Source organism: Antrostomus carolinensis, unplaced genomic scaffold (genome assembly GCF_000700745.2).
Source record: "Antrostomus carolinensis isolate BGI_N321 unplaced genomic scaffold, ASM70074v2 scaffold37316, whole genome shotgun sequence".
NCBI classification, from domain to species: Eukaryota; Metazoa; Chordata; class Aves; order Caprimulgiformes; family Caprimulgidae; genus Antrostomus; species Antrostomus carolinensis.
Window position 1 is genome coordinate 116,534 of NW_010320605.1, and position 20,216 is coordinate 136,749.

A 20,216-nucleotide genomic window follows, 5' to 3' on the forward strand; every position below is an offset into this window, starting at 1 on the left:
ATGCTCTTCCAAACTGTGCATCTCCAGTGAAGTAAGGTTGATTTGTTTGTTTCTGCTAAACATTGAATTTTTACAGTATTGTAATACCAATACTTTCAGTATATTAATCTTAAGACATTTGACAGTGAGAAGAAGCAGGTTTAAGATCCTAGCAAAAATAACCTCCGGCTATAGTATATCTGGATTCAAGAATCCAGCTTCCTGCCATTTCATAATACTTACAGAAGTTAATGATGCAGTCTTGTGGTGTGGGACTTAGATAATGTTTTCAATACATATGGCTCAAAAGTATGCCTTGAATTTTTTTTCCTTCAGATACTACAAAGCAATTGAAACTGTGCCCTGTGACATACACTGTGAAAAGCTCATGCAGTATCAGAGACTAATCAAATTATTGAAGCTATCAGAAAAGAATGAGGTTAATCTTGGCTAATTTAAAAATATTCATTTGGTTTGATCCTGAAATTTTGAGGCCATCTGTTTGTGTGTGCATTTGTGGGAAAGACAGGACTGGGGAGTTAAGAAGAAAGTCCAGGGTGGAGGTGGATAATGAGAGTTACTGTATAAAGAAAATGGAATGAAGGACACATGAATAATGAAGTAGCGAGGCTCCAAAGGCAGAGAGAAGAGGGATTGTGTATAATGAAATAAAGGCAGGCTAAATTGTGTTGTGTAATTTGTATTATAAACAGAGCCAGTGGTAACCATTGTCGTTAGGTTGTCTTACACTTGTCTTTATAAACAGTTCTGAAGAGTCTTTTAGAGCTTCTCTATAAAATCTTTATTGTATTACTGTAGACCTTTGAAATTCAGTATGAAGAAGCTGAAGGCCAAGGAATGTGCCTTCAAGCTGTCTGTTGTGCTCAGTTAAAATTTGGTTAGGAATTCGCCTCCTGATAGTTTTTGTGTAGTTGAAACCAAATCTGTTTAGAGATCAGAATGCTCAACTGCTCAAGCAGCCACGCCATAAGATGGGATAACGAATCTCGGACAATGCAGCCTCTCTCATTCAGAAGTAAGCTTTTTTTACTGTAATAGCTGGCAAAACAGTTGGCATATCAGCGTTTAATGGAGAGTATTCAGATGTGATACAGCCAGATCCCTTATAGATTCACTTGTGTATTAGTAGTGGCTGTGCACAATCTTTGCTCTGTCTGCTACAAATGCTGTTCCTTCACCTCATCTGGTACAAGCCACTGCTTCAGTTCAAGAGTTCAAACTTTGCTGATGGTGCTTTGTAAGTTTTGTTTATTAAAAATATATGTTGGGATAGGGATGTTAATAGGAAGGAGCATAGTTTGTGGGCAAGCTACCCCAGCTTGATTTGAAATCCAGCCACAGAAGAAGAAAGGAGGTCTTCTTTAAATCAAAACCAAAAAATCCATCTGTATTCCATTCTTTCTCCAGTTTTACATTTCTTCCCACACAAGCAAACAAAACTAACCTAACTCACCTCCTCCCAAAGACACACATTCTAAATGCTTGGGAAATAATGATTTTTATATCTTACAGACCATATTTGGGGCACTCATTTCTGCCTGCTGAGCAATCGAAGAACAGTAATTTTTCCCAGATAAGTAAGGCTTTCATGTAATTAGATAAATATTTTTGTTTTCCCAGTGACCTCGAGGTGATACCTGTGCTTAAATGACTATGGAAGATAAGAGGTCATGCACTGACTGTGTGTGAGTCCAGGACTCCCAGAAATATTCCCAGAAACACTAAGGACCAGAGTGCACTGTGTTGGGGGGGAAGCAGAGGGGCGTTGATCTTCATGATTTTGCTTATTTAGTACAGACAGTTTTTCTCATAGCCATTGAAAGCACCTACAGCTCTTGGGAGTGTACTCTTCTTTGAAGTGTGTTTGCTGGCAGTGTGTAGGCTGTTGGGAAAGGCAAGGCACCTCTTGCCAGGAGGCTGGAGAAGGCAGGTAGTGGCAGCCGTGGAGATAACTGTGAAGAACTGGGATTCCACAGGATGGCTGCAGAAGTCTCTTCTGCTGAGATCACGTAGGTAAATACTGGCTGCTAGACACAACCTGCAGAAAAGCAAAGTAAAAAAATTCCTACTCCCATCATGGGTCAAATCAGCATATGTATTTGCTTGTTGAGTTAGTTAGCATATATTAACTGGAGTTTCCTCTGTGTTTCAGTGTAGTGGACTCATTTTAAGAGGGCCTGATAGAAAAACTAAGCATTTGGCTTCCTTCCCTCGCATCCCTTCCACTGGATAGGGAAGGAAATAGGATATAAAAGAAGAATCAAGCACGCTTCTTGACCTTTCTTCTCATTGATTACAGCTTCCTTTAGCTTCAGAGGCATTGTGGAGAATCTTGAATGCATAACCAGATTTCTTAATCCAGCTTCTGTTAAATTACAGTGTTTTCTATTAACACATTTTAAATTAACACCTATTGTATCTTCTTATCTGAACACCTCCTCCTGCCTTGGGAGCACATAGGCAGGTGGGACTGGCATGAAGACAACCTAAATTCAAATATGCTTACAGTCCTTTGCAGATCAACTTATTTTGCTGGAATATCAGAGTTTTGCTTAATTTTCTTAACTAAAGTCATTGCCTAAATTGCCTAAGCTATTATTCATCTGGGCCAATTTTGTATAGTTGTCAAAATTATCTTGACATACCTTGTGTATGAAAATGTTTACCCAACAACAGCTGTGAGTCATACACAGAAAGACTAGGAGCTTTCATCCACTTTTGTGACCTCAAAGAGATGTACCTAATGTTTGAAGTCCTGTTTGAAGAGCTTTTATTTCAGTAAGGTTGTATTTGGTTGCTGAAGTCTTTGACACATAGATACCTCTATGGATCAGAAATAAGTGCACTTCCAGGGGGATGAATTCATTCATGATACAAATGCATTTTCACTAGGGTCAGGTTAAATGAGCTGGAATGTTAAACCTGCCCCGACTAACCCACTGTGCAGTACTGCTTGTGAGCATAGTGGCAATCCCACCCCTCCATTTCTAGCATGTTGTTCCCTCTGGAGTCTGCCACAGCAGATCTGAAACCTGCCAAACTTGCAGCTTGTGTTCAGCTCTCTGTGCTGCTCTGTACATGGTGAGGAGAGGCATCTGGCTGGTGTGGCATTTCTTATGATAAAAAGCCACTGGATTTGAAGGAGACCACCTGGTTGGAAAGACTTAAGAGGTGATCATTTAAATAATAAAGCAAGGGTTGAATTGTTAACAGGGGAAAGGAAAGGGGAAATGTCCCTGTTTCAGTAGAAGAAGCCTTCCCCTGAGTTGTTTCAGGATCTCGCTCTTGCATCTATGGGACACTGGATGTTTCCCCTTGAGTGGCAGCTTCCCACGCGGCTGTCGCACCCACTTTGCCACGGGTCATCAGCTTGCTTCATCTGGTTCACCACCAAGGATCCTTGCATGAAAACCAGTGCTGATTCATAGCTCAGAAAGTATATTAAGTGTGAAGATGCACAGAAACTTTGTTGCCACAGGGATTCAGAGAGGATGGACGATAGGACCCGGGAATCTCCTTCCCCGCTGTTTTATTGCTAGCAAAGGGCAGCACTTCCTCCCCACCAGGCTGTGCCACCATGCAGAGGATGCTTTGCTGGGATCATGATAAAGTTCCAGGAAAATTCAGACACAGAAATACTTCTTTTAGCTGGTGTTATGCCAAGATTTGTTCAGGACAGTATATTCTCCTCTTAACTTTATTGCTCAGTAATCAAAGAAATCCCAGCAGAAAAATTAATAAAACAGTGACATGGAAGTAGAATTTAACAGTTTGATGTAGGAGTGCTTCCTCTGGAGATGCTTACTAAAAATACATCTGAATTGGTAATGTTTTGTTCTTTAATAAAATCAGGATTTAAGGGTTTTAATTATAAAAAAAAAAACCCCAAACCAACCCAAATCATAAGTACTGTGTCCTGTATCACAGCATCACAGAATCATAGGGGTTGGAAGAGACCTCAGAAGATCATCTAATCCAACCCCCCTGCCAAAGCAGGTTCCCTATAACATTATCTATAGGCGGCTCTGCTCAAGCATGGGTTTTGGACAAGATGATTCAAAACCACTCTGGACAGCCTGTCCAGTGCTCCGTCACCCTCACAGTAAAGAAATTTTTCCTTAAGTTTGTATGGAACTTCTGGTGTTCCAGTTTTTGCCCATTGCCCCTTGTCCTGTCACCAGCCACCACCAAAAAGAGTCTGGCCCCATCCATTTGGCCCCCACATTTCAGATATTTATAGACATTGATAAGATCCCCTCTCAATCTTCTCTTCTCCAGGCTGAAAAGAAATAAGACAGTAAGAATATCAGTGGGAAAGAATGCATGGAAGGTTTGCAGTTACAACAATCAGTAAATGAATTAAAATGTTGTAGAATAAGGTGTGAGGCATTAAAATTAAGAAAGGAGCATCAAACATTTTGTTGTCCTCTGAAACAACTGGAAGAACTGGAAAATATAAAAATCTTAATTTTTTGCTCTGGATGAGGAGTGTAGTATATTATGTCTCTACCCACAACTATATATTTAAAATATAAATTAGATAATAATTTTTTATTCTAAAGAAAGAATGAATTGATGTGGGGCAAAATACTTGTTTGATTTTCCCCTGGGAGAACAGAGCATCATATCTAAGAGATCAACATACACCAGGGCTGGAAAGGTGATATGGTCACTGAAATACACAGAGTGGGTAGCTTCAGCGTAGTGCTTTTATTGATTGTGATTCTTGAACAGAGACATTCACAAGTGGCATAAGGGTCCTTTTAGTGTTTTCAGCCAAAATACCACTGCCTCGCTCTCAGCGAGTAACTTTATGCTGAATATAGGATGTAGTTGAGAGATTAAAGTGGACAGCTTTTGTTCCTTGTAGGCTTTCCAAATAGAAGGAATATGCAAAAAGAGTTTCAGAAGTATTTCTGCAAAGAATTTTTTTGTTCTTAACAACAACTGAAGAGATTTACTGCATATCTAGAGCATCATCCTCTAATAAATTCTGCTACTTTGGGATTGTTGAATTATACTATGACTTAGGGAAGCATTTACATTTTCAGAGCTGGCTTCAGTAGCACTACTCATGTGCATAAGGTACAATTTGGAAGATAGTGGCTGTAACCAGTTTTCTGTTCTGCTCGAGATCCAAGTAAGCGGTTGCTGCATGGAGGCAGCAGAACAGAGAGGAAGGCACCATACGGCAACTGCAGAAAATTTGTTCTTAGACTCTGGTGTATTGATGTAATCTTTTGTTGCAGTTATTTCAAAGACTCAGTAAAAGTACTTGTCACATTTAAAATAAAAAACTCCTCCTAATTTCTTCACTAGTACTTATCCTGTTCTTTAATGGCCAAACACTAGGAGAAGACCATATGACTTTAACTGTTTAATTATATTTGTAGCATAACCTACGAGTTTTCACTATCTTAGTACTCTGCTAGTTGTAGCTCTGGGAAATGAAAGATGTTGTTTTATATACAGCACAAATACATGAGTAATTTGATCTTGAAGCCAGCTGATGTTGTCTTTCATTTTAATTTTCATTATGCCTTTGGCTTTGTAGCTGCTCCAGTTTTTTATTAGATAGTAGTATATAAAGAGGCAGTATAGGGTTAATTGCTGTTCAGGGAAAGTGTTGAAAAAACAGCACCAGCTATACTTTATAACAACAACATTTTTTCATGTTTGTGCTTTTTATCTTTGTAATTTATCTATACTTCCAATTCAGGATTGCACACATAGTGCTGTAGATATATCTTGGCTAGAGCGTTTGTAGTCCATCATATTTTTGTTCTTACATTGTTTCAAATAAGTATTAAAGATTTTATAATATTTTTTTCACTGTTAAAAAAAGGACCTCTCAAAAGTAAAGCTAATTTCAGTGTCTGCCCCTGCAATTAATAATTGAACCAATTTGTCAATTCAATATACAACCACTATGAAATGTGGTCTAGAAACTCAGTTGTCACCTGCTTTTAACTTAGCTGTTGCACTGATAATCGATTTAACAAAAATTTTGCTACTGGATGAGTGTTATGAGAGCTGGAAAGCAGAGGCAGAGCAGTGTCACGCTCTGGAAAGAAAGGGGTATGTAGTTTGTTGTTTGCTTTAGATTGTTTGCATGACTTTTTAATATCCATATATGTATTTCTCTTTGTGACAGTTTTACTGCCTCACAGTAAAAGCTTAAAACGTTGTTTTCGAAATGGGACTTTATGAAAATAACAAAACAATATTTTGGTTTAAATGAAAAATAAATAGAATAACAAAATACTGATTAGTGGTGTTGGAAACTAACAGGGAATAGCCTAGTGCTGTGATCTCAGAACAGAAATAACCACGAGCCTCTGCAAGAGAAGTGGACCAAAGCAAAGTAACTTGGCAAAAACTAGAAGCTGTGATTTTTGTAAGCAGTGGTGATATTCCAAGGAGTATGGCCCAGCTTCTCATGTCAGTAGCCAGCCTTGTTTGCTCTGGCAGAGGCGGGGAACTAACAAAATTTATCTCGACGCTCTCCCTCTTAAGCATGTTGTTGTCTCTTAATTACATATTAAATAGCATCTGGTGTTTGAAGAATAGAAACACGACAGGGAGAAGCGTGGCAATATTGATGCAAGCTCATACTTTTTCTGCTTGTGGTGGTCTGGAGGCTTTCCCCTGGTCGCTGAACCATCCCGGTTCTTCCTCAGCCTGGCCTGAAATGCCCAAAGCATCAATTTTGTAACAATAGTATCAGGCCAAATATAGCTCTTGATTTTGATTTTGTAATACCAGGTTTTCATAACTCCTGGAACACGTGGAACTAAACTGTTTCCATCTCTCTCTTTTTTTCCTTCAGTCACCAAGGGGAAAAAAAATATTGAAAACAGTTTCCTGCGAGAGATTCAACAAAAGCATTGCAGTGCTCTGTTTGTGTGATGAAATCAAAGTGACTAAAACTGTCTGGCCTGTTTTGTTGTCTGAGATTGAGTGATCTATTATTACAGTGGAACTAAGAAGTCACTGTGGTTTTTGAAAACCTCTGATATTACATAGATTTTCCTTAGGTATTGAATTGCCGTATAGAACTCTGCCTCGGTAACATCAGGGTAACAGCATTTCTCTGCCACATGCAGATGCTGTAAGAGTAAGCGTATTAGTTTATTAAATACTCAAATATAGCAACACTGCAGGCAGGCTTAATAGCTTATCCAGGAGTTATATGTAAGTGAAATAGTCTTTTATAAACTCTTAGTTTCCATAATCAGAAGGGTAGGAATCTTCTTAGTCTAAATCTCTAGGTAGACAGGGGAAGGAAATCAACTACAAAATACACAACTATATTTTCCCGTTGCCTTGAACAGCTCTTCAAGCACAGATTGCCTGAAATAGTTGCCATAATATGTTTTTACTTTTCAGGCCATGGAGCTTAGGGAATCAGTTTTTTAATATCTACATCATCTATTTCCTCCTGAGACTGAAGCTGGTTACCATAGCAAAATGGCAAGGAAGATGATAAGCAAGTAGTACCAATTGGCAACCAGGATATAAATTTATTTTATTAAGACAGAGGACTGTGAAAAGAAATTAATGAGATTAGATAGAAAGCTTTTTTCCTTTATTTTTGCTTTAATATATTTTTAAATACCTGTGAAGAAAATGATTGTGAACAGATATTGAACAAAATGCTCTTGCTCACATAACAAGTTGCTGCAAATAGTAGGAACTTCAGTTTTAAATCTCTGGAGATCTTTGATACTTTCAACATTACACTGTAATTTCTCCCCATATGTTTCAGGGTGCTACAAAGATGCTGTACTGCGAATTAAATGAGCTTCTGCTTAACAGAATAAGTAGGGATGTCTGTCCCCTGTTACTTAAAAATTACATTGCAATGCAGTTTTTTTTCCTATTTGATGAAGCGTGGTCATCTGAGTTGGTCTTGTAAATCAGACTGCGAAGTCCCTTGGGTTTGCGTAAAATGATGTCAGTGAGTGCTAAAAAGTTAAATTGCTTTGCGTTCCACAAATATTATCAATAGTGTCAAGTCTGATTATGTTTTTTGTACTCTTCTTTGACAGTGTTGGTATTGATGCATAATATGAATTGCATGCCTTAAATTGTATAGCTTGGCTATTTAGGGCATCGTCACAACAACACTACCTTCGTGAGTGGACTCAACTCGGGGGACTTTTTATTGGCACTGAGATATACCCCAAAAGACCTTGTTTTCAGGAGTGAGGTGTTCCTCTTTTCTGCTCGGTTAACTCTTGATATGTTGCCTGCCATGTAAACTACATGTTGTTTTTGGTGCAAGAGTTGAGTCACTGTTCTGGGTAGTTTGTTTTGGGTTTGTGTTATTGACCAGAAGTAAAATGGAGTCTCAAGTTCTTGAGATTGAAAAAAAAACCTGCCTATTTCCTTAAAATCTTTTGTGCTCTCAGGTTTATCCATTTCAGATATATGATGCATGCATATGCTGTTTTATATGCCTTGACAAATTTTTTTCTTACTGTGCAACTGAATAGCTCCAATAAAGAGGATTTGAAGCTTGCTGTAATCTGGCCATGCAAAAGGTGCTATTTAGCGTTAACCCCTCTGAGCCCACAGTAACCATACTGAACTTGTAGAAGTGTTATTCACAGCCTTTGGGTTGCAACCAATGCATCTGTGGACCAAGTTGGTTTGTGGAGTCCTGAGCACCTCCGGTGGCCTCAGGGCTTGAGGGGTGCCCTGCCCCCCTCCTGCCTTTCAGAGCCTGGCCTTGTATTTTCAGGGAATGGGCTGGTCTGGAAATCACTTTTTTTTTTTTTTTTATTATGCAGTAAAAAAGTAATAAAGGTGAAGGGTATATTCTGACCCATTAGGGAATAGACCAAAGATTTCTATTTGTAAGAATCTTGCAGGTCTGAAAATCTTTCCCCCTAGAAGAGATGTAAGCTATTTCAAATACGTCTGTCCTCAAAGGGAGATCGAGTACAGCTTGTGCAACTCTCAAAAATTTATACTGTGACTGACCTCTGTCAAGGGAAATGTTTACATGATACCATCAGAAGTGGTTTTGAACATTTGCATGAACCAAATGCCACCAATGGGCATGGATTATTTTGTTTCCTTTTTATTAAAAAATAGTTGAGAAATAAAAGATTACAACACGAGTTTTCAGCAGAAGTTATGTGACTGCTTTCTTACAAAACATAATCTACATGGAAGCAGAAGAGTGATGTAGCTTTTCCTTTGGGCTTGTCCAGTCCACATATGCTTCAGACTTAACAAATCTTTCTGTAGTAATGTTCACAGAAATGTAAAAAATGTTTGTATCTAGTAATGAAAATTTTGAAATTGAACTGGATTAAAAAAAAAATTCAGTTGCTCTTAAACCCTCTGAATACCAACATTTTCCTTTCAGTATTTTATGCACTGTTTCAAAATAATGGTTTAATGTATCTGTGATACGTTTTCAGGCCAGATATGAAGGTACACAATCATGTAAATATTTGTGTTCCTTTGTCAGATCTGTCTGCATGAATCTTAGCTGACTTTTAGCTGACAGAGCAATGATGCATTTTTAGATAGATTTTGTCACAGTAGTTCCAAGTTACTAGATAACCAAAGCAACATTACAGAATTACCAGTGGAATTGTATTTTTTAACAGTGAAGTAATGCACAATGTTAAGAACATATATTTGAGGCTATATATGGAAGTTTTATATATTAAAGACAAGAGAGGTAAAATACACTGGAATTACAAGTTTGAGGTTTAAGTGTGGCTTGGATTAAGGAGCCGTGGAAGGGACTGGATTCTGGCTGATACTTTGTTACTGATGGCAGGTTTCCAAAAAGTAACCAAGTATTTTTCTCTTTTTTTTCCCTTTTGTTGCAGCTGGTCTCCAATATTCTCATCTTCTCCTGTACAAACATTGTAGGCGTGTGTACCCACTACCCAGCAGAGGTGTCCCAAAGACAGGCTTTCCAGGAGACCAGGGAATGCATACAGGCCAGGCTGCATTCTCAAAGGGAAAACCAGCAGCAGGTAAGAGCAACAGTGAAAAATAAAAAGTGAAGTTGCTGAAGCAGAATTAGCATGCAAATTGTTCCTGTAGGGTAGGATTTGCAGACCTCTTAGTTCTTGACTAATCCAAGCAAGAATAGGTTGATGGTAGCAGGCAAGATTTTTAAAGGTTGATTCTTAAAGTATTTCTTCTCCGATACCCTGATGGACTTCTTTGCAGACATGAACAAAACCTGTGGTCTATGCTCCTTGGATTAAAATTACACAATATGCAGAAAGTCTGCATAATTCTTTTGCACCCATCATTCAAGTCATATGTTGAATGCAGATGCAACACATAGGCTTTAGACTGGCCCTCTTTGTAAGGTCAAAGTGTGGTGTGTTTGTCAGCAAAGCCACTGCTAACAGGCAGCTGTAAGGCAGACTTCAGAAGTGAAAGGTAAAAATTGGCCCATAGAACTTACTGTGCCTTGATGCCTCCAAAGAGGGTCCTCTGCTTGCCTTTCCTGAAGTTTCCTACCTACTTGCACACCTCTATACATACAGGCCTCAAGTGAATTGTAGTTGTATGAAAAGTAAAGACTCATCACCAACTCTGATCATTTTTTGCTGTAAAAAGTCCTGTTGCTGCCAGTGTATGGCCTAGTCATCTAGGGTACTGAGCATATCCACTCCTGTAATTTGTGGGTTCTCTTGCAATGAATCTTTTTTGTCCTCAGAATTAGACCTTTTTGGGGCAGCTAGACTATTTCCTTGCTAACACACCTCTCTGCCCTGCAGTACATCTCATAGTGATCTGTCCAGTCCAATTTGAAATGAATCATGAAACAGGGCTTCCACTCTTCCCTTAGGAGATGTCTCAGAGCTTGGTTGTGGGTTTGGGGTAGAGGTCAGGGGAATGAATCAACTGGAGTGTCTTTGCATCTCTGTGGTAACACAGCTTAACTTTCCCTCATGTCTCAGTCCATCTGCATCTATGGATTTGTTTTTTGGCAGCGTTTCATGAGTATTTCTGGCTGACATGCTTGCTGTTTAACCCTTACTGTGAAATAACATGCACACAGGCTTTATTTTGATAGTATACTTATGAAAACGAGATTCATGCTCAAGGCTCCTTTTTCCTTTGTAACAAATGTAGTCTCAGAAAGATGAAACAAACAGCCGCTCCTCCTTGCACACCTTGAAATGGAGGAAAGGATTGAGCCAAGAGAATACCCCATTTTACTTACTGATGACAGCTCTGTCCTCCATGCTGAGAGACTGCCTTAGCAGCATGGCTGAAATTCTTGTGCTGTTCTGGATTTAGGACCTTCTGTATCAGAAGCAGTTAAAGAAAAAAGCCCTAACAAATGCTCTAACTTTGCACTTTTGTCATGCTTTAACCCCAGCCAGTAACTAAGCACTACACAGCTGCTTGCTCATTCCCCCTCTGGTGGCTTGGGAGAGAGAATCAGAAGAGTAAAAGTGAGAAAACTTGTGGGTTGAGATAAAGACAGTTTAATAGGTAAAGCAAAAGCCACTCACAAAAGCAAAGCAAAGCAAGGAATTCATTCACTACTTCCCATCAGCAGGCAGGTGTTCAGCCATCTCCAGCCATCTCCGTCACGTGTAACGGTGATTTGGGAAGAGAAATGCCATCACTGTGAACGTCCTCCCACTTCCTCCTTCTTCCCCCAGCTTTGTCTGCTGAGTGTGACATCACATGGTGTGGAATATCCCTTTGGTTGGTTGGGGTCAGCTATCCCACCTGTGTCCCCTCCCAATTTCTTGTGCAGCCCCAGCCTCCTCGCTGGTGGGGTGGTGTGAGGAGCAGAAAAGGCCTTGACTCTGTGTTGGCACTGCTCAGCAGTAACTAAATCACCCCTGTGCTATCAACACTGTTTTCAGCACAAATCCAAAATATAGCCACATACTAGCTGCTATGAAGGAAATTAACTCTATCCCAGCCAAAACCAGCACAGCCCTTTACTTATCCCCCTCCCCAGAAAGTACTATGCCATACAGAAGAAAGCCAGGACATCAGGAGAGCATGTGTCAAAGCCAGTCACTTAGAAGTACTCTCCAGTACCCAGCAGTAACTGCGCATCCTGGCAGCTGGGGACTCCTCATAAGATCATTAATGCTACAACCTGCACTGACATTTATCTCCAGGTTCAGTTCAGATGCATCCCTATGCATAATGCATTGAGATAATTTCAAGGTGACAGCAGACACAAATAAGGGCAGTTCAGCCTGCATCTGGGAGAGCCATCTCCAAAGAGGGGTGGAGGGAAAGACAACTGCATAACCCATCGCTGTTACCATTGATTGCCTGATTCTGGGGACCTAATGGTACTCCTGTGTGCTGTTCTCTGTTCACAGCAGGCAGATTATCTCTGGCAAAGGAAGGTGTGTTTTCCTTTATTAAACATCTACCAGCACCCAAAATTAGCAGGAAAGATAGTAAAAATCCAGAATGTCCAAAGCAGAAAAGAGACTTCTTTTTGTGATCTCATTATTTCAGATAACCTAGGGCAGAGCCATAACAGGAATCACTGATGTTTGCCCGAAATAAAATACTCTTGGTGAAAAAATAGATGTTCTCCACAATGTGTAATGAGCAAATACTTGGGATTTGAGTAAGAGATGGGTTACCAGGACTGCACAGTTTTACTTCCAATACTACCTGTTTTTTGTCTCTGAAAAGTCGTTCTCTCCTTCTCTTTTTCATCTCCGCATCACTTAACTTGTGGTGAAAAATAAGTGTTGTTAAACCTCAGGACAAATGGATAGTCATAAGACACTAAATATTTGTAGTGCTTTGAGGTCATCCTGGGAGAGTATGGCATAAATAGTTACAATTCCTATGTAGTACAGAGTTGTCGTAGGGACATGTGTGCCCACGTATACATATATCTATGTGTACATATGTAAAGCGAGCAGATCTGTATTGTACTATTTCGTCTGTGCCTATACCAGAGACTAGTGTTCCTAGGATGCATTTGTTTAATGTATAGTTCAGTGGAACTATAGTTGCATCTTATTTTAAAGTGAAAATTATATATGAATTTGCTGCTGCTTTTTTAATCAGGTGCTTTGTTATACTTGTAAAACAGCAGTGCCAGTCACCTCACTGGTGCATAATAAGTGATTTTATAGTGAGAGCTGGAGTACTTTCTAGTCATTATAGCAAAATGAAAATTGTACTCTTGTGGAGACTTTAATTTCTGTCCTCCATTTGAAATAAAACAGGGATTTTGTTGTTTTGAAGGTCTTTTAACATGGCTTGCGCTTTACAAAGGCACTCATTACAGCCTCCTCCTCTTAGCTTCAGAGTTTATTTTTAGTGATTTTGTTGCTCCCAACAAACAGAGTAAAGTAGTGCCCAACTCTGTAACATGGCTCAAATTCCTAATTAGTTGCTACATGAAGGAATGTTGTGCTACACGCATTTGTTTCCCTTGATAAGTCTATCTTACTTCCCGATTGGTGGTAGCTTAGAGCACTGTAAGTTCATCTCCTGGACATCTCTCTCAAGTGTCTTGAAAATATTGGTGATTTACTCTGGCAAGTGCCTGTGGTGTCAGGCAGAGTAGAGGTGGGGCTTCTCAAGGAAAAGTTACCCAGAAATGTATGTGAAAATCTCTCCGAGTACTAGTAAGAGAAACTCGGTCCCCTGGATGTGTCCCTGTTTTGCAAGCAAGTAAAAAAAAAACCCATCCCTTCACACTCGTGCGCATACAGGGAATGTTCCAAACTTGTGGGTGCCCCTGAACTTCCCATTAAGCTCCGAGTTATTTAGAGGATGTGTAAAATCACGCGTAAAATAGCAACTTTCACACATTCAAGGGTGCCTATTATAAGATGCAAATGACAACAGCGTATACACCAGTTTCTCTGGTAAGCATACAAATGTGTTGTGCTTTTGCACTCAAGGAGTACACTAGCAGCTGACAGAAGCCTGAGGACACATGCATGATTCATGATATTTAAAAAAAAAAAAAAATTAGATATGTAACTGTTAGCACCTGCAGTATGCAAGTGACAGTGAGAGTACTTTAAAACAAGTATCTTGTCAGGACTACTGCTGTTTTGGGCAGAGATAGAAGTCCTTCCAACACATCTTTTTCCGTGTTATTACTGCCTCTTCAGGGACCAGAGGCAAGAATTAGTCTCTTCCAGGTGCACAATAGGGGGAAAAAAAAAAGAAATACTGGGCAGTGCCACAGAATATAAAATGTCTCAGTGCATGCTGAGCACATTTCCAGTGAATTAATCTTCCTCTGGTTCCCCCAAAGTTCCTCTCTTCTCCTTAAAGGAAGAAATAAATGGAAAACTTTCAGTTAAAACTAGGAATTAAAAACCAGGGATGTGTCTATAACTGTAGAGTATAAGCAAGTGGTTTGGTGGCATGAGTAATTAGTACAGGATTGCTGACCCCTCTGAGTCAGGACTGTTTGAGCCCTAGTGTTCCCTGTGTTGTTGAGAGTTGGTGAGCTGTTAGTTAAGGTTAGGGATCTTTGTTTATGCCACATTGTGTCTGTGATGTCAGGAAGGAAGGCCCTTTTCTTCCCTCTGCTCACTGCAGGTAAAGAAAAATAATAAAGACCAGAGCGGACCAAGCTTTTGGGATTCTTCAGCTATTCCAGAGCACTGCCTGCAGGTTGAACCACAGTGGAGCTGATCCCAAAGGAGATGCTTCCCACCTTCTTCAGCCATAGCAAAAACTTCTTCTGAACTGTGAGGGGTGTGAGTGGGAATAAAATTAAGGTCTGGGCAGAATTTCTCAGATGCAATTCCTGAAACACACAAATGCATCCCTGGGGCACATTTTGCCTGTAGATTTAAGTTCTATAGCTTCTGCATGAAATTGCCACCAAATTTAGAATAATAGCAAGCACTGGCTTTTGTGTGAGTTTTTTAGGAAAATTACCAGAAAGTCATCATTTTGTCGTCTAACTAATTTTTGCCTAGCATGCAAAACTATATATGGAACAGCTTACAAAATAATGTTATGAAAGTCACACTAAAGCTATTATCAGTAAATAAAAGTGCCGAGTGAGTGTGGAGAGCCGTGAATTGTTGATGACAGAGCTGGTTATTGAAAATACTCTGTTAGATGAGTGGGTGGGTTTACAGGTCTTAATGCAATTGGGCACCAGTAGCGGTTTTAAGTGTAGAAGTATAATACTGCATTATATAGTGGGGCTGACTTTCCGTGCTAGTTTTATCGGTGCATTATTACTGAGTTTTTAGCTGCTAAGAACAGGTTTTTGCCTGTTGGGGGAATGTGCTTAGATGGTTAGATGGGAAAGGAAGGAATTTTAAATAGTGCTCAAGGATGTTGGGGTATGAGTCCTCTGGTGTTATGTGAAGGAGGACTTCATGGTGGTGTGGAGAGGCTGTGTGGGAGGTCAGACAGTATCATTTATCAAAGTCCAAGAATGATGCACAAGCATTTTTTGAGTTGCATGGCTCCTTCATTTGCAAGAATTGGCAACCATTAATCATAAGCCCAGTGCAGCTAGGATGAAAAAACCACAATTTTTCTGCTAAAATAATTGAATTCTTATTGTGGGGTTGGGACAGAATTGCATATGACTTCCTAGGGGATCGGCTGCTGGGTTTATGGAGACCGTTTTGCTTGGTTGTATTCATCTCTCACCAAACTGATGACTCATTTCTCCCCACTAAGGAACAAAGTGTGTTTGTTAACTGGGCAGCAGGTGTTTTAATTGGTTCATCTGTCTGACTCCACAGGAGCGTCTCCTGCTCTCTGTACTTCCTCGACATGTTGCCATGGAGATGAAAGCTGACATTAATGCCAAACAGGAAGATATGATGTTTCATAAGATCTACATCCAGAAGCATGACAATGTCAGGTAAGAACAGCAGCCTGTCTCCCAGCTGCTGGGGAGGAGAACCCTCCCAGTGCTCAGCACTTAACACTCAGGGATGACAGCCACATATAATGTAAAATAAGTGTAAAGACTCTAAAGTGTGACCAGCTGACTTTCAAAAGTTTGTTTATAGGACAGGAGGAGGATTACCACATACCTGCAACATCTTTCTTCGAGAAACAACTTTAACTGATTCTTTCCTTAGATTTTTATATTTTTTCCCTTTTTTTTTTTTTCCAAGTTAAGATAACTTGGAGTGGTCTCTGCCAGTTTGGAATTACAAGCAGGGGGTCCATTACTGACAGCCCTTGGCACCTGCTCAATTACCTAGTGGTGTGTTGCTCCTTGGTCTACCTGGATGAGCAGAAGAAATTGATACACAATCTCTGGCAAGTCATGCAAAATCAAACCCAGTCTATGTTGCTGGTCTAGTCCAGCCCCATAAACTTCTGAACATCACCAGGTTCCTACTGTCCACTTCACAGGGAAGAGGCAATAAAGCAGGTCTTTAGTTGCTTGGTATCTTTATGGGCTACAGTTACAAAGTTAAGTTTAACTTAACCTTGATGCATTTTACCTCTGCTGCTGTACCGGACCTCCTTGGGCATCACTTGTATCTCTACTAAACCAGGTCCTGAAACTGTGTAACAGCTCTGTCAGTCTATAAATACTTCTACTGAGACACAGGGACTAGGGACAGAGAGCTTCCCTTCCTCCCCTCTCCATCTCCCCTTCCAACAAGAGGTTTTCCTGTAAACTGCTTGCATAGCATTCTCTCCTACATTAGCTTTAAGTATGTTGGTGAATTATGTCTTCTGATACTTGATGCTCAACAAATAAAAGCAGATTTCTTACATCTCTGCTGTGCCCTGCATAATCTCCAATAGATGACACAGTGAAATTCACATGAAATTCTGAAGCATTTGAAAGTATTTCCTTAGCATTGAGAGTAACAGGGAGAGGTAATGTACAAGCAGAGAACTGGGAGGAGGTTGCTCACTGTTGAATGTAGAGTCTGACATAAAATTCACTGAAATCAGGGCAAGTGTGTGTACTGGCTTGCATGGACTTCAGTTTAGCGCTTCGTATTTTTGGTTGTATCTCAGTAAACAGATAAAGACCCACTAGCATTGCTGAAGACAAAAACATTATCAGGTGTCAAAGACAATAATTGTTCAATGATGAAAAATAATTAATATACATGTGGTGATGAAGGTGACAGGAAGAAACCATCCAGAGTATCCTCAGCAGAGTATGTGCTACAGTAGATTAGTTTAGGTTCTGTGTCTTTACATGCATTTTTTTTCCTTCATAGCACTGAGCTTCTTCAAGAAAGTGTGTAAATTTCTTGTCATAGATACTGTTTGTGAATTTTCTTAATAGAGAAATTACTTTTTTCCAGTACTCAAAGGTCAGCTTGACATTCAAACTGAATGCAATTCGTTAGGTATGGCATGAGACTAGTCAGTATGGTATTAGAGTTTTTCACATCAATTTCTCTGTCGTTATTTGCAGGTTTGAAAGATGTTCAGTACAGTCAAATCTTAGTAAAGATGATTATAGGATGGTACTTATTTGAAATGTTAACTATATCATTAAATAAACAAAACCTAAATAAACAATAATAAACTAAATTTACAAATGAACAATTTTAAAGGGAGAGGGGAATCTGACAGAACAATTATGATTGGAAAAAATAGTCCAAAGATAATGGCTGGTATGGAGATACGGAGATCTTGGAAGATACAACAAAAAATAACATGTGACCCAAAGTATAAAAAGAGAAAACAATTTGCTCTGATTTTCAGTTAATTACTGTGAAGTAACATGAAAGATGAAACGTGTACATAAATGGGTATATGCACCAATCCGTTCCTTGAACTGTCCTGATGAGTAGCTAACAGGAAGCTTGCAAACATTTAATTTTTACATCTTGCTTATTTATTGAATAATATGAACATTTCCATAAGAGATTATCTTCTGCATCCTAAAAGTAATTTTAACTTTGTTCTTCATGGTATTGAGTGTTTAGGAATCAAGCCCTTGCAGATGCTAACTATCTCCAGTGCAAAGGGATGTTGAGGTCTCAAAAGATCTTGCAAGGGGAAACAACTTAAATGATATCTTCCTCAAAGTATGGACTTTGTTGTCTGTGTCTACGAGGTCCTAAATGAAAGCCCACTGAGATAATGGAAAAGGCTGGAAAAGGAAGATAAGAAATAGGAATAAAATACTATATGTACTGAGAGCAAAGAGAAGGTAACTTGGGAACATCTCATCTTCATGTACTTCAGGGAAATGAATAACTAAGTATGAATATTGAAAAAAGGAAACACGATTTGGAACAAATGACTCATTTCACACTAGGAGTTCATCATGGCGCCTTTGCTCTTGCCTGGGTGCACTGAAATCACCTCTAGTGGGAATGACTGCGGATGATTTTGAAGCGTTTACATCCACACAGAAACACGCTGGTGGGGGTTGGGGTAGCGTCTCAATGATGTGGATTAATGAGCTGGATGAATAAAAGCAAGCATGCTCTTTACTTTTCATGGGGAAATGCTCAAGGGGAGGCTTTTGAGATGAGTATGTTCCAAACAATTTTGTTTTGTTTTTGTCACTATTCAAAAATGTCATAAGATCTAAGTTTTTATGAGCTAAAGGTTATTGTGTCAAGGCAATTGAGAAGTATGTGAAGTCGGTGCAAGGGTGCTGTGCCCAGCCATTGAATCTGGCTTCCTGTTTATGATTTATGAGCAGGAGCATTTCCTCCGCAGTTCGTAGAAGTGGGAAGGTCTGTGTGTGTGCACAGAGGTGCAGGTTTCCCGCCTCCATCAATTGTATGCAGCGATTCTCTTTTCCAGCTCTCCCAGATTAGTTAAAAAGTTAGATTATAAATGAGAGTATATAATGGATGGGAATTTTCATTAGCTATTGATTTAAAAGTTTGATTGCTGTCATAATGGGTGGAGCCTGAGATCTTCATTTTTACTGGATCTTCAGGGTAAGGTTTGTCACCAGTTTCACAGACATCGTGGAAATAATGGGCCTCACTGGCACTGGAGGTTTCCGTGCAGCTGGGTTTAACTTTGGCCCTTTGAATTTGGGAGGTGCAGAAGCACAGCCTCATGCACTTAGCCTGGTTTGACATTTTGTGTGGGATAAGTGGTTTACTAAATTCTGTTACAGATAAGATTAAATATTTTAATTTTCAGGGATGATTGGGTCTGGGCTTTTGGGACCACCTCTAATTTTAATTAAAAAAACAAACCCAAACCAGTCTACCAGCAGAAAGTGTTATTCTAAAATTATGTGAAGTTACTGTGTGGAGTTTTTTTCGTTTGTTTGTTTTAAAATAAGGATTCTTTAAATGACCAGTTCTGCTGTGATATCCTTAGTTTTAAATACTAGGTTACATGCTGCTTTTTTTTTTTTTTCCTTTAAGAACAATGAAGTCAATTTAAGACCTACATAGAAAAGACATCTTCCTCAGGTGCCAGTAGTATGTCTGTAGAACAGAGCTATGATCTTGTAATAAAGGGCAGTTCTGACATGGTCTTGCTTACTTTGTTACACTTCTCTTAGAGAGCAGGCTATCGCTCTGTTTGGGGAAATAAGATGTTTTTATGCAAAATACAGTGGTCTTTCTGACCTGAATGGGTAAAAGCAAATCTTTTTAGAGCCTTATCAGGACTTCCTGTGAATGAGTTCATAATCTCCTGCTTATTGTTATGGAAAGTAAAGTTCAGAGACTAATTTATCCACAATGAAAATATAATTTCCTGACATTTTTTGGCAGCAAAATTTGTTTCTGGATTATGTTCTTCTGAAGAATTTAGAGTGATGACGAAGCTAAGATGAAGAGGTTTAGGGTTAATAAACTCTTTTTTGATGCAAATTAACAGAACCTTTTAACAGAGAACGAAACCATTTCTGATCCTGATTTATTGAATGAGAATTAACTTTGACAAATCCAGAACCTCAGAGCATGATTTGACCTTTCCCACATATGTGTGTGTTAAATATAAAGTCTATTGTCAAATGCAATCAGGAAAGGAGTTCCCAAGACTATGCAAGTAATTTTGGGTAAACAACAAGGTGAATTATGTAACTAAATCACGTTATCATGAATGAGATATCTGATAGACAAACCCTAAAATACGCATAGATAATATTGTTTATTAATCATACTTCCCAGGCAGAATTTTAAATGTTTTACATTACTATTGCTATTTATAGTATCTCACTGCAGTGATAATGGCTTTAATGTTATCGAGGTTTGGCCAAATACAGTAATCTCTGTGCTATAAATGGAGGTTTGAAGTCCTCTGTGAAGGGATAAAGGTTGGCTTTG

The 20,216-nt window shown here is 39.3% G+C and overlaps 1 protein-coding gene across 1 annotated transcript in view; it reads left to right on the forward strand.

Moving 5' to 3' along the window:
* The window catches only part of ADCY5 (adenylate cyclase 5), a 215,103-nt gene that overhangs the window by 116,527 nt on the left and 78,360 nt on the right, over positions 1 to 20,216 (forward strand). Inside the window, exons 2-3 of the mRNA XM_010169632.2 lie at positions 9,855 to 10,004; positions 15,723 to 15,844. Coding sequence (XP_010167934.2) covers positions 9,855 to 10,004; positions 15,723 to 15,844 — 272 coding nt within the window. The remainder of the gene's footprint in view (positions 1 to 9,854; positions 10,005 to 15,722; positions 15,845 to 20,216) is intronic.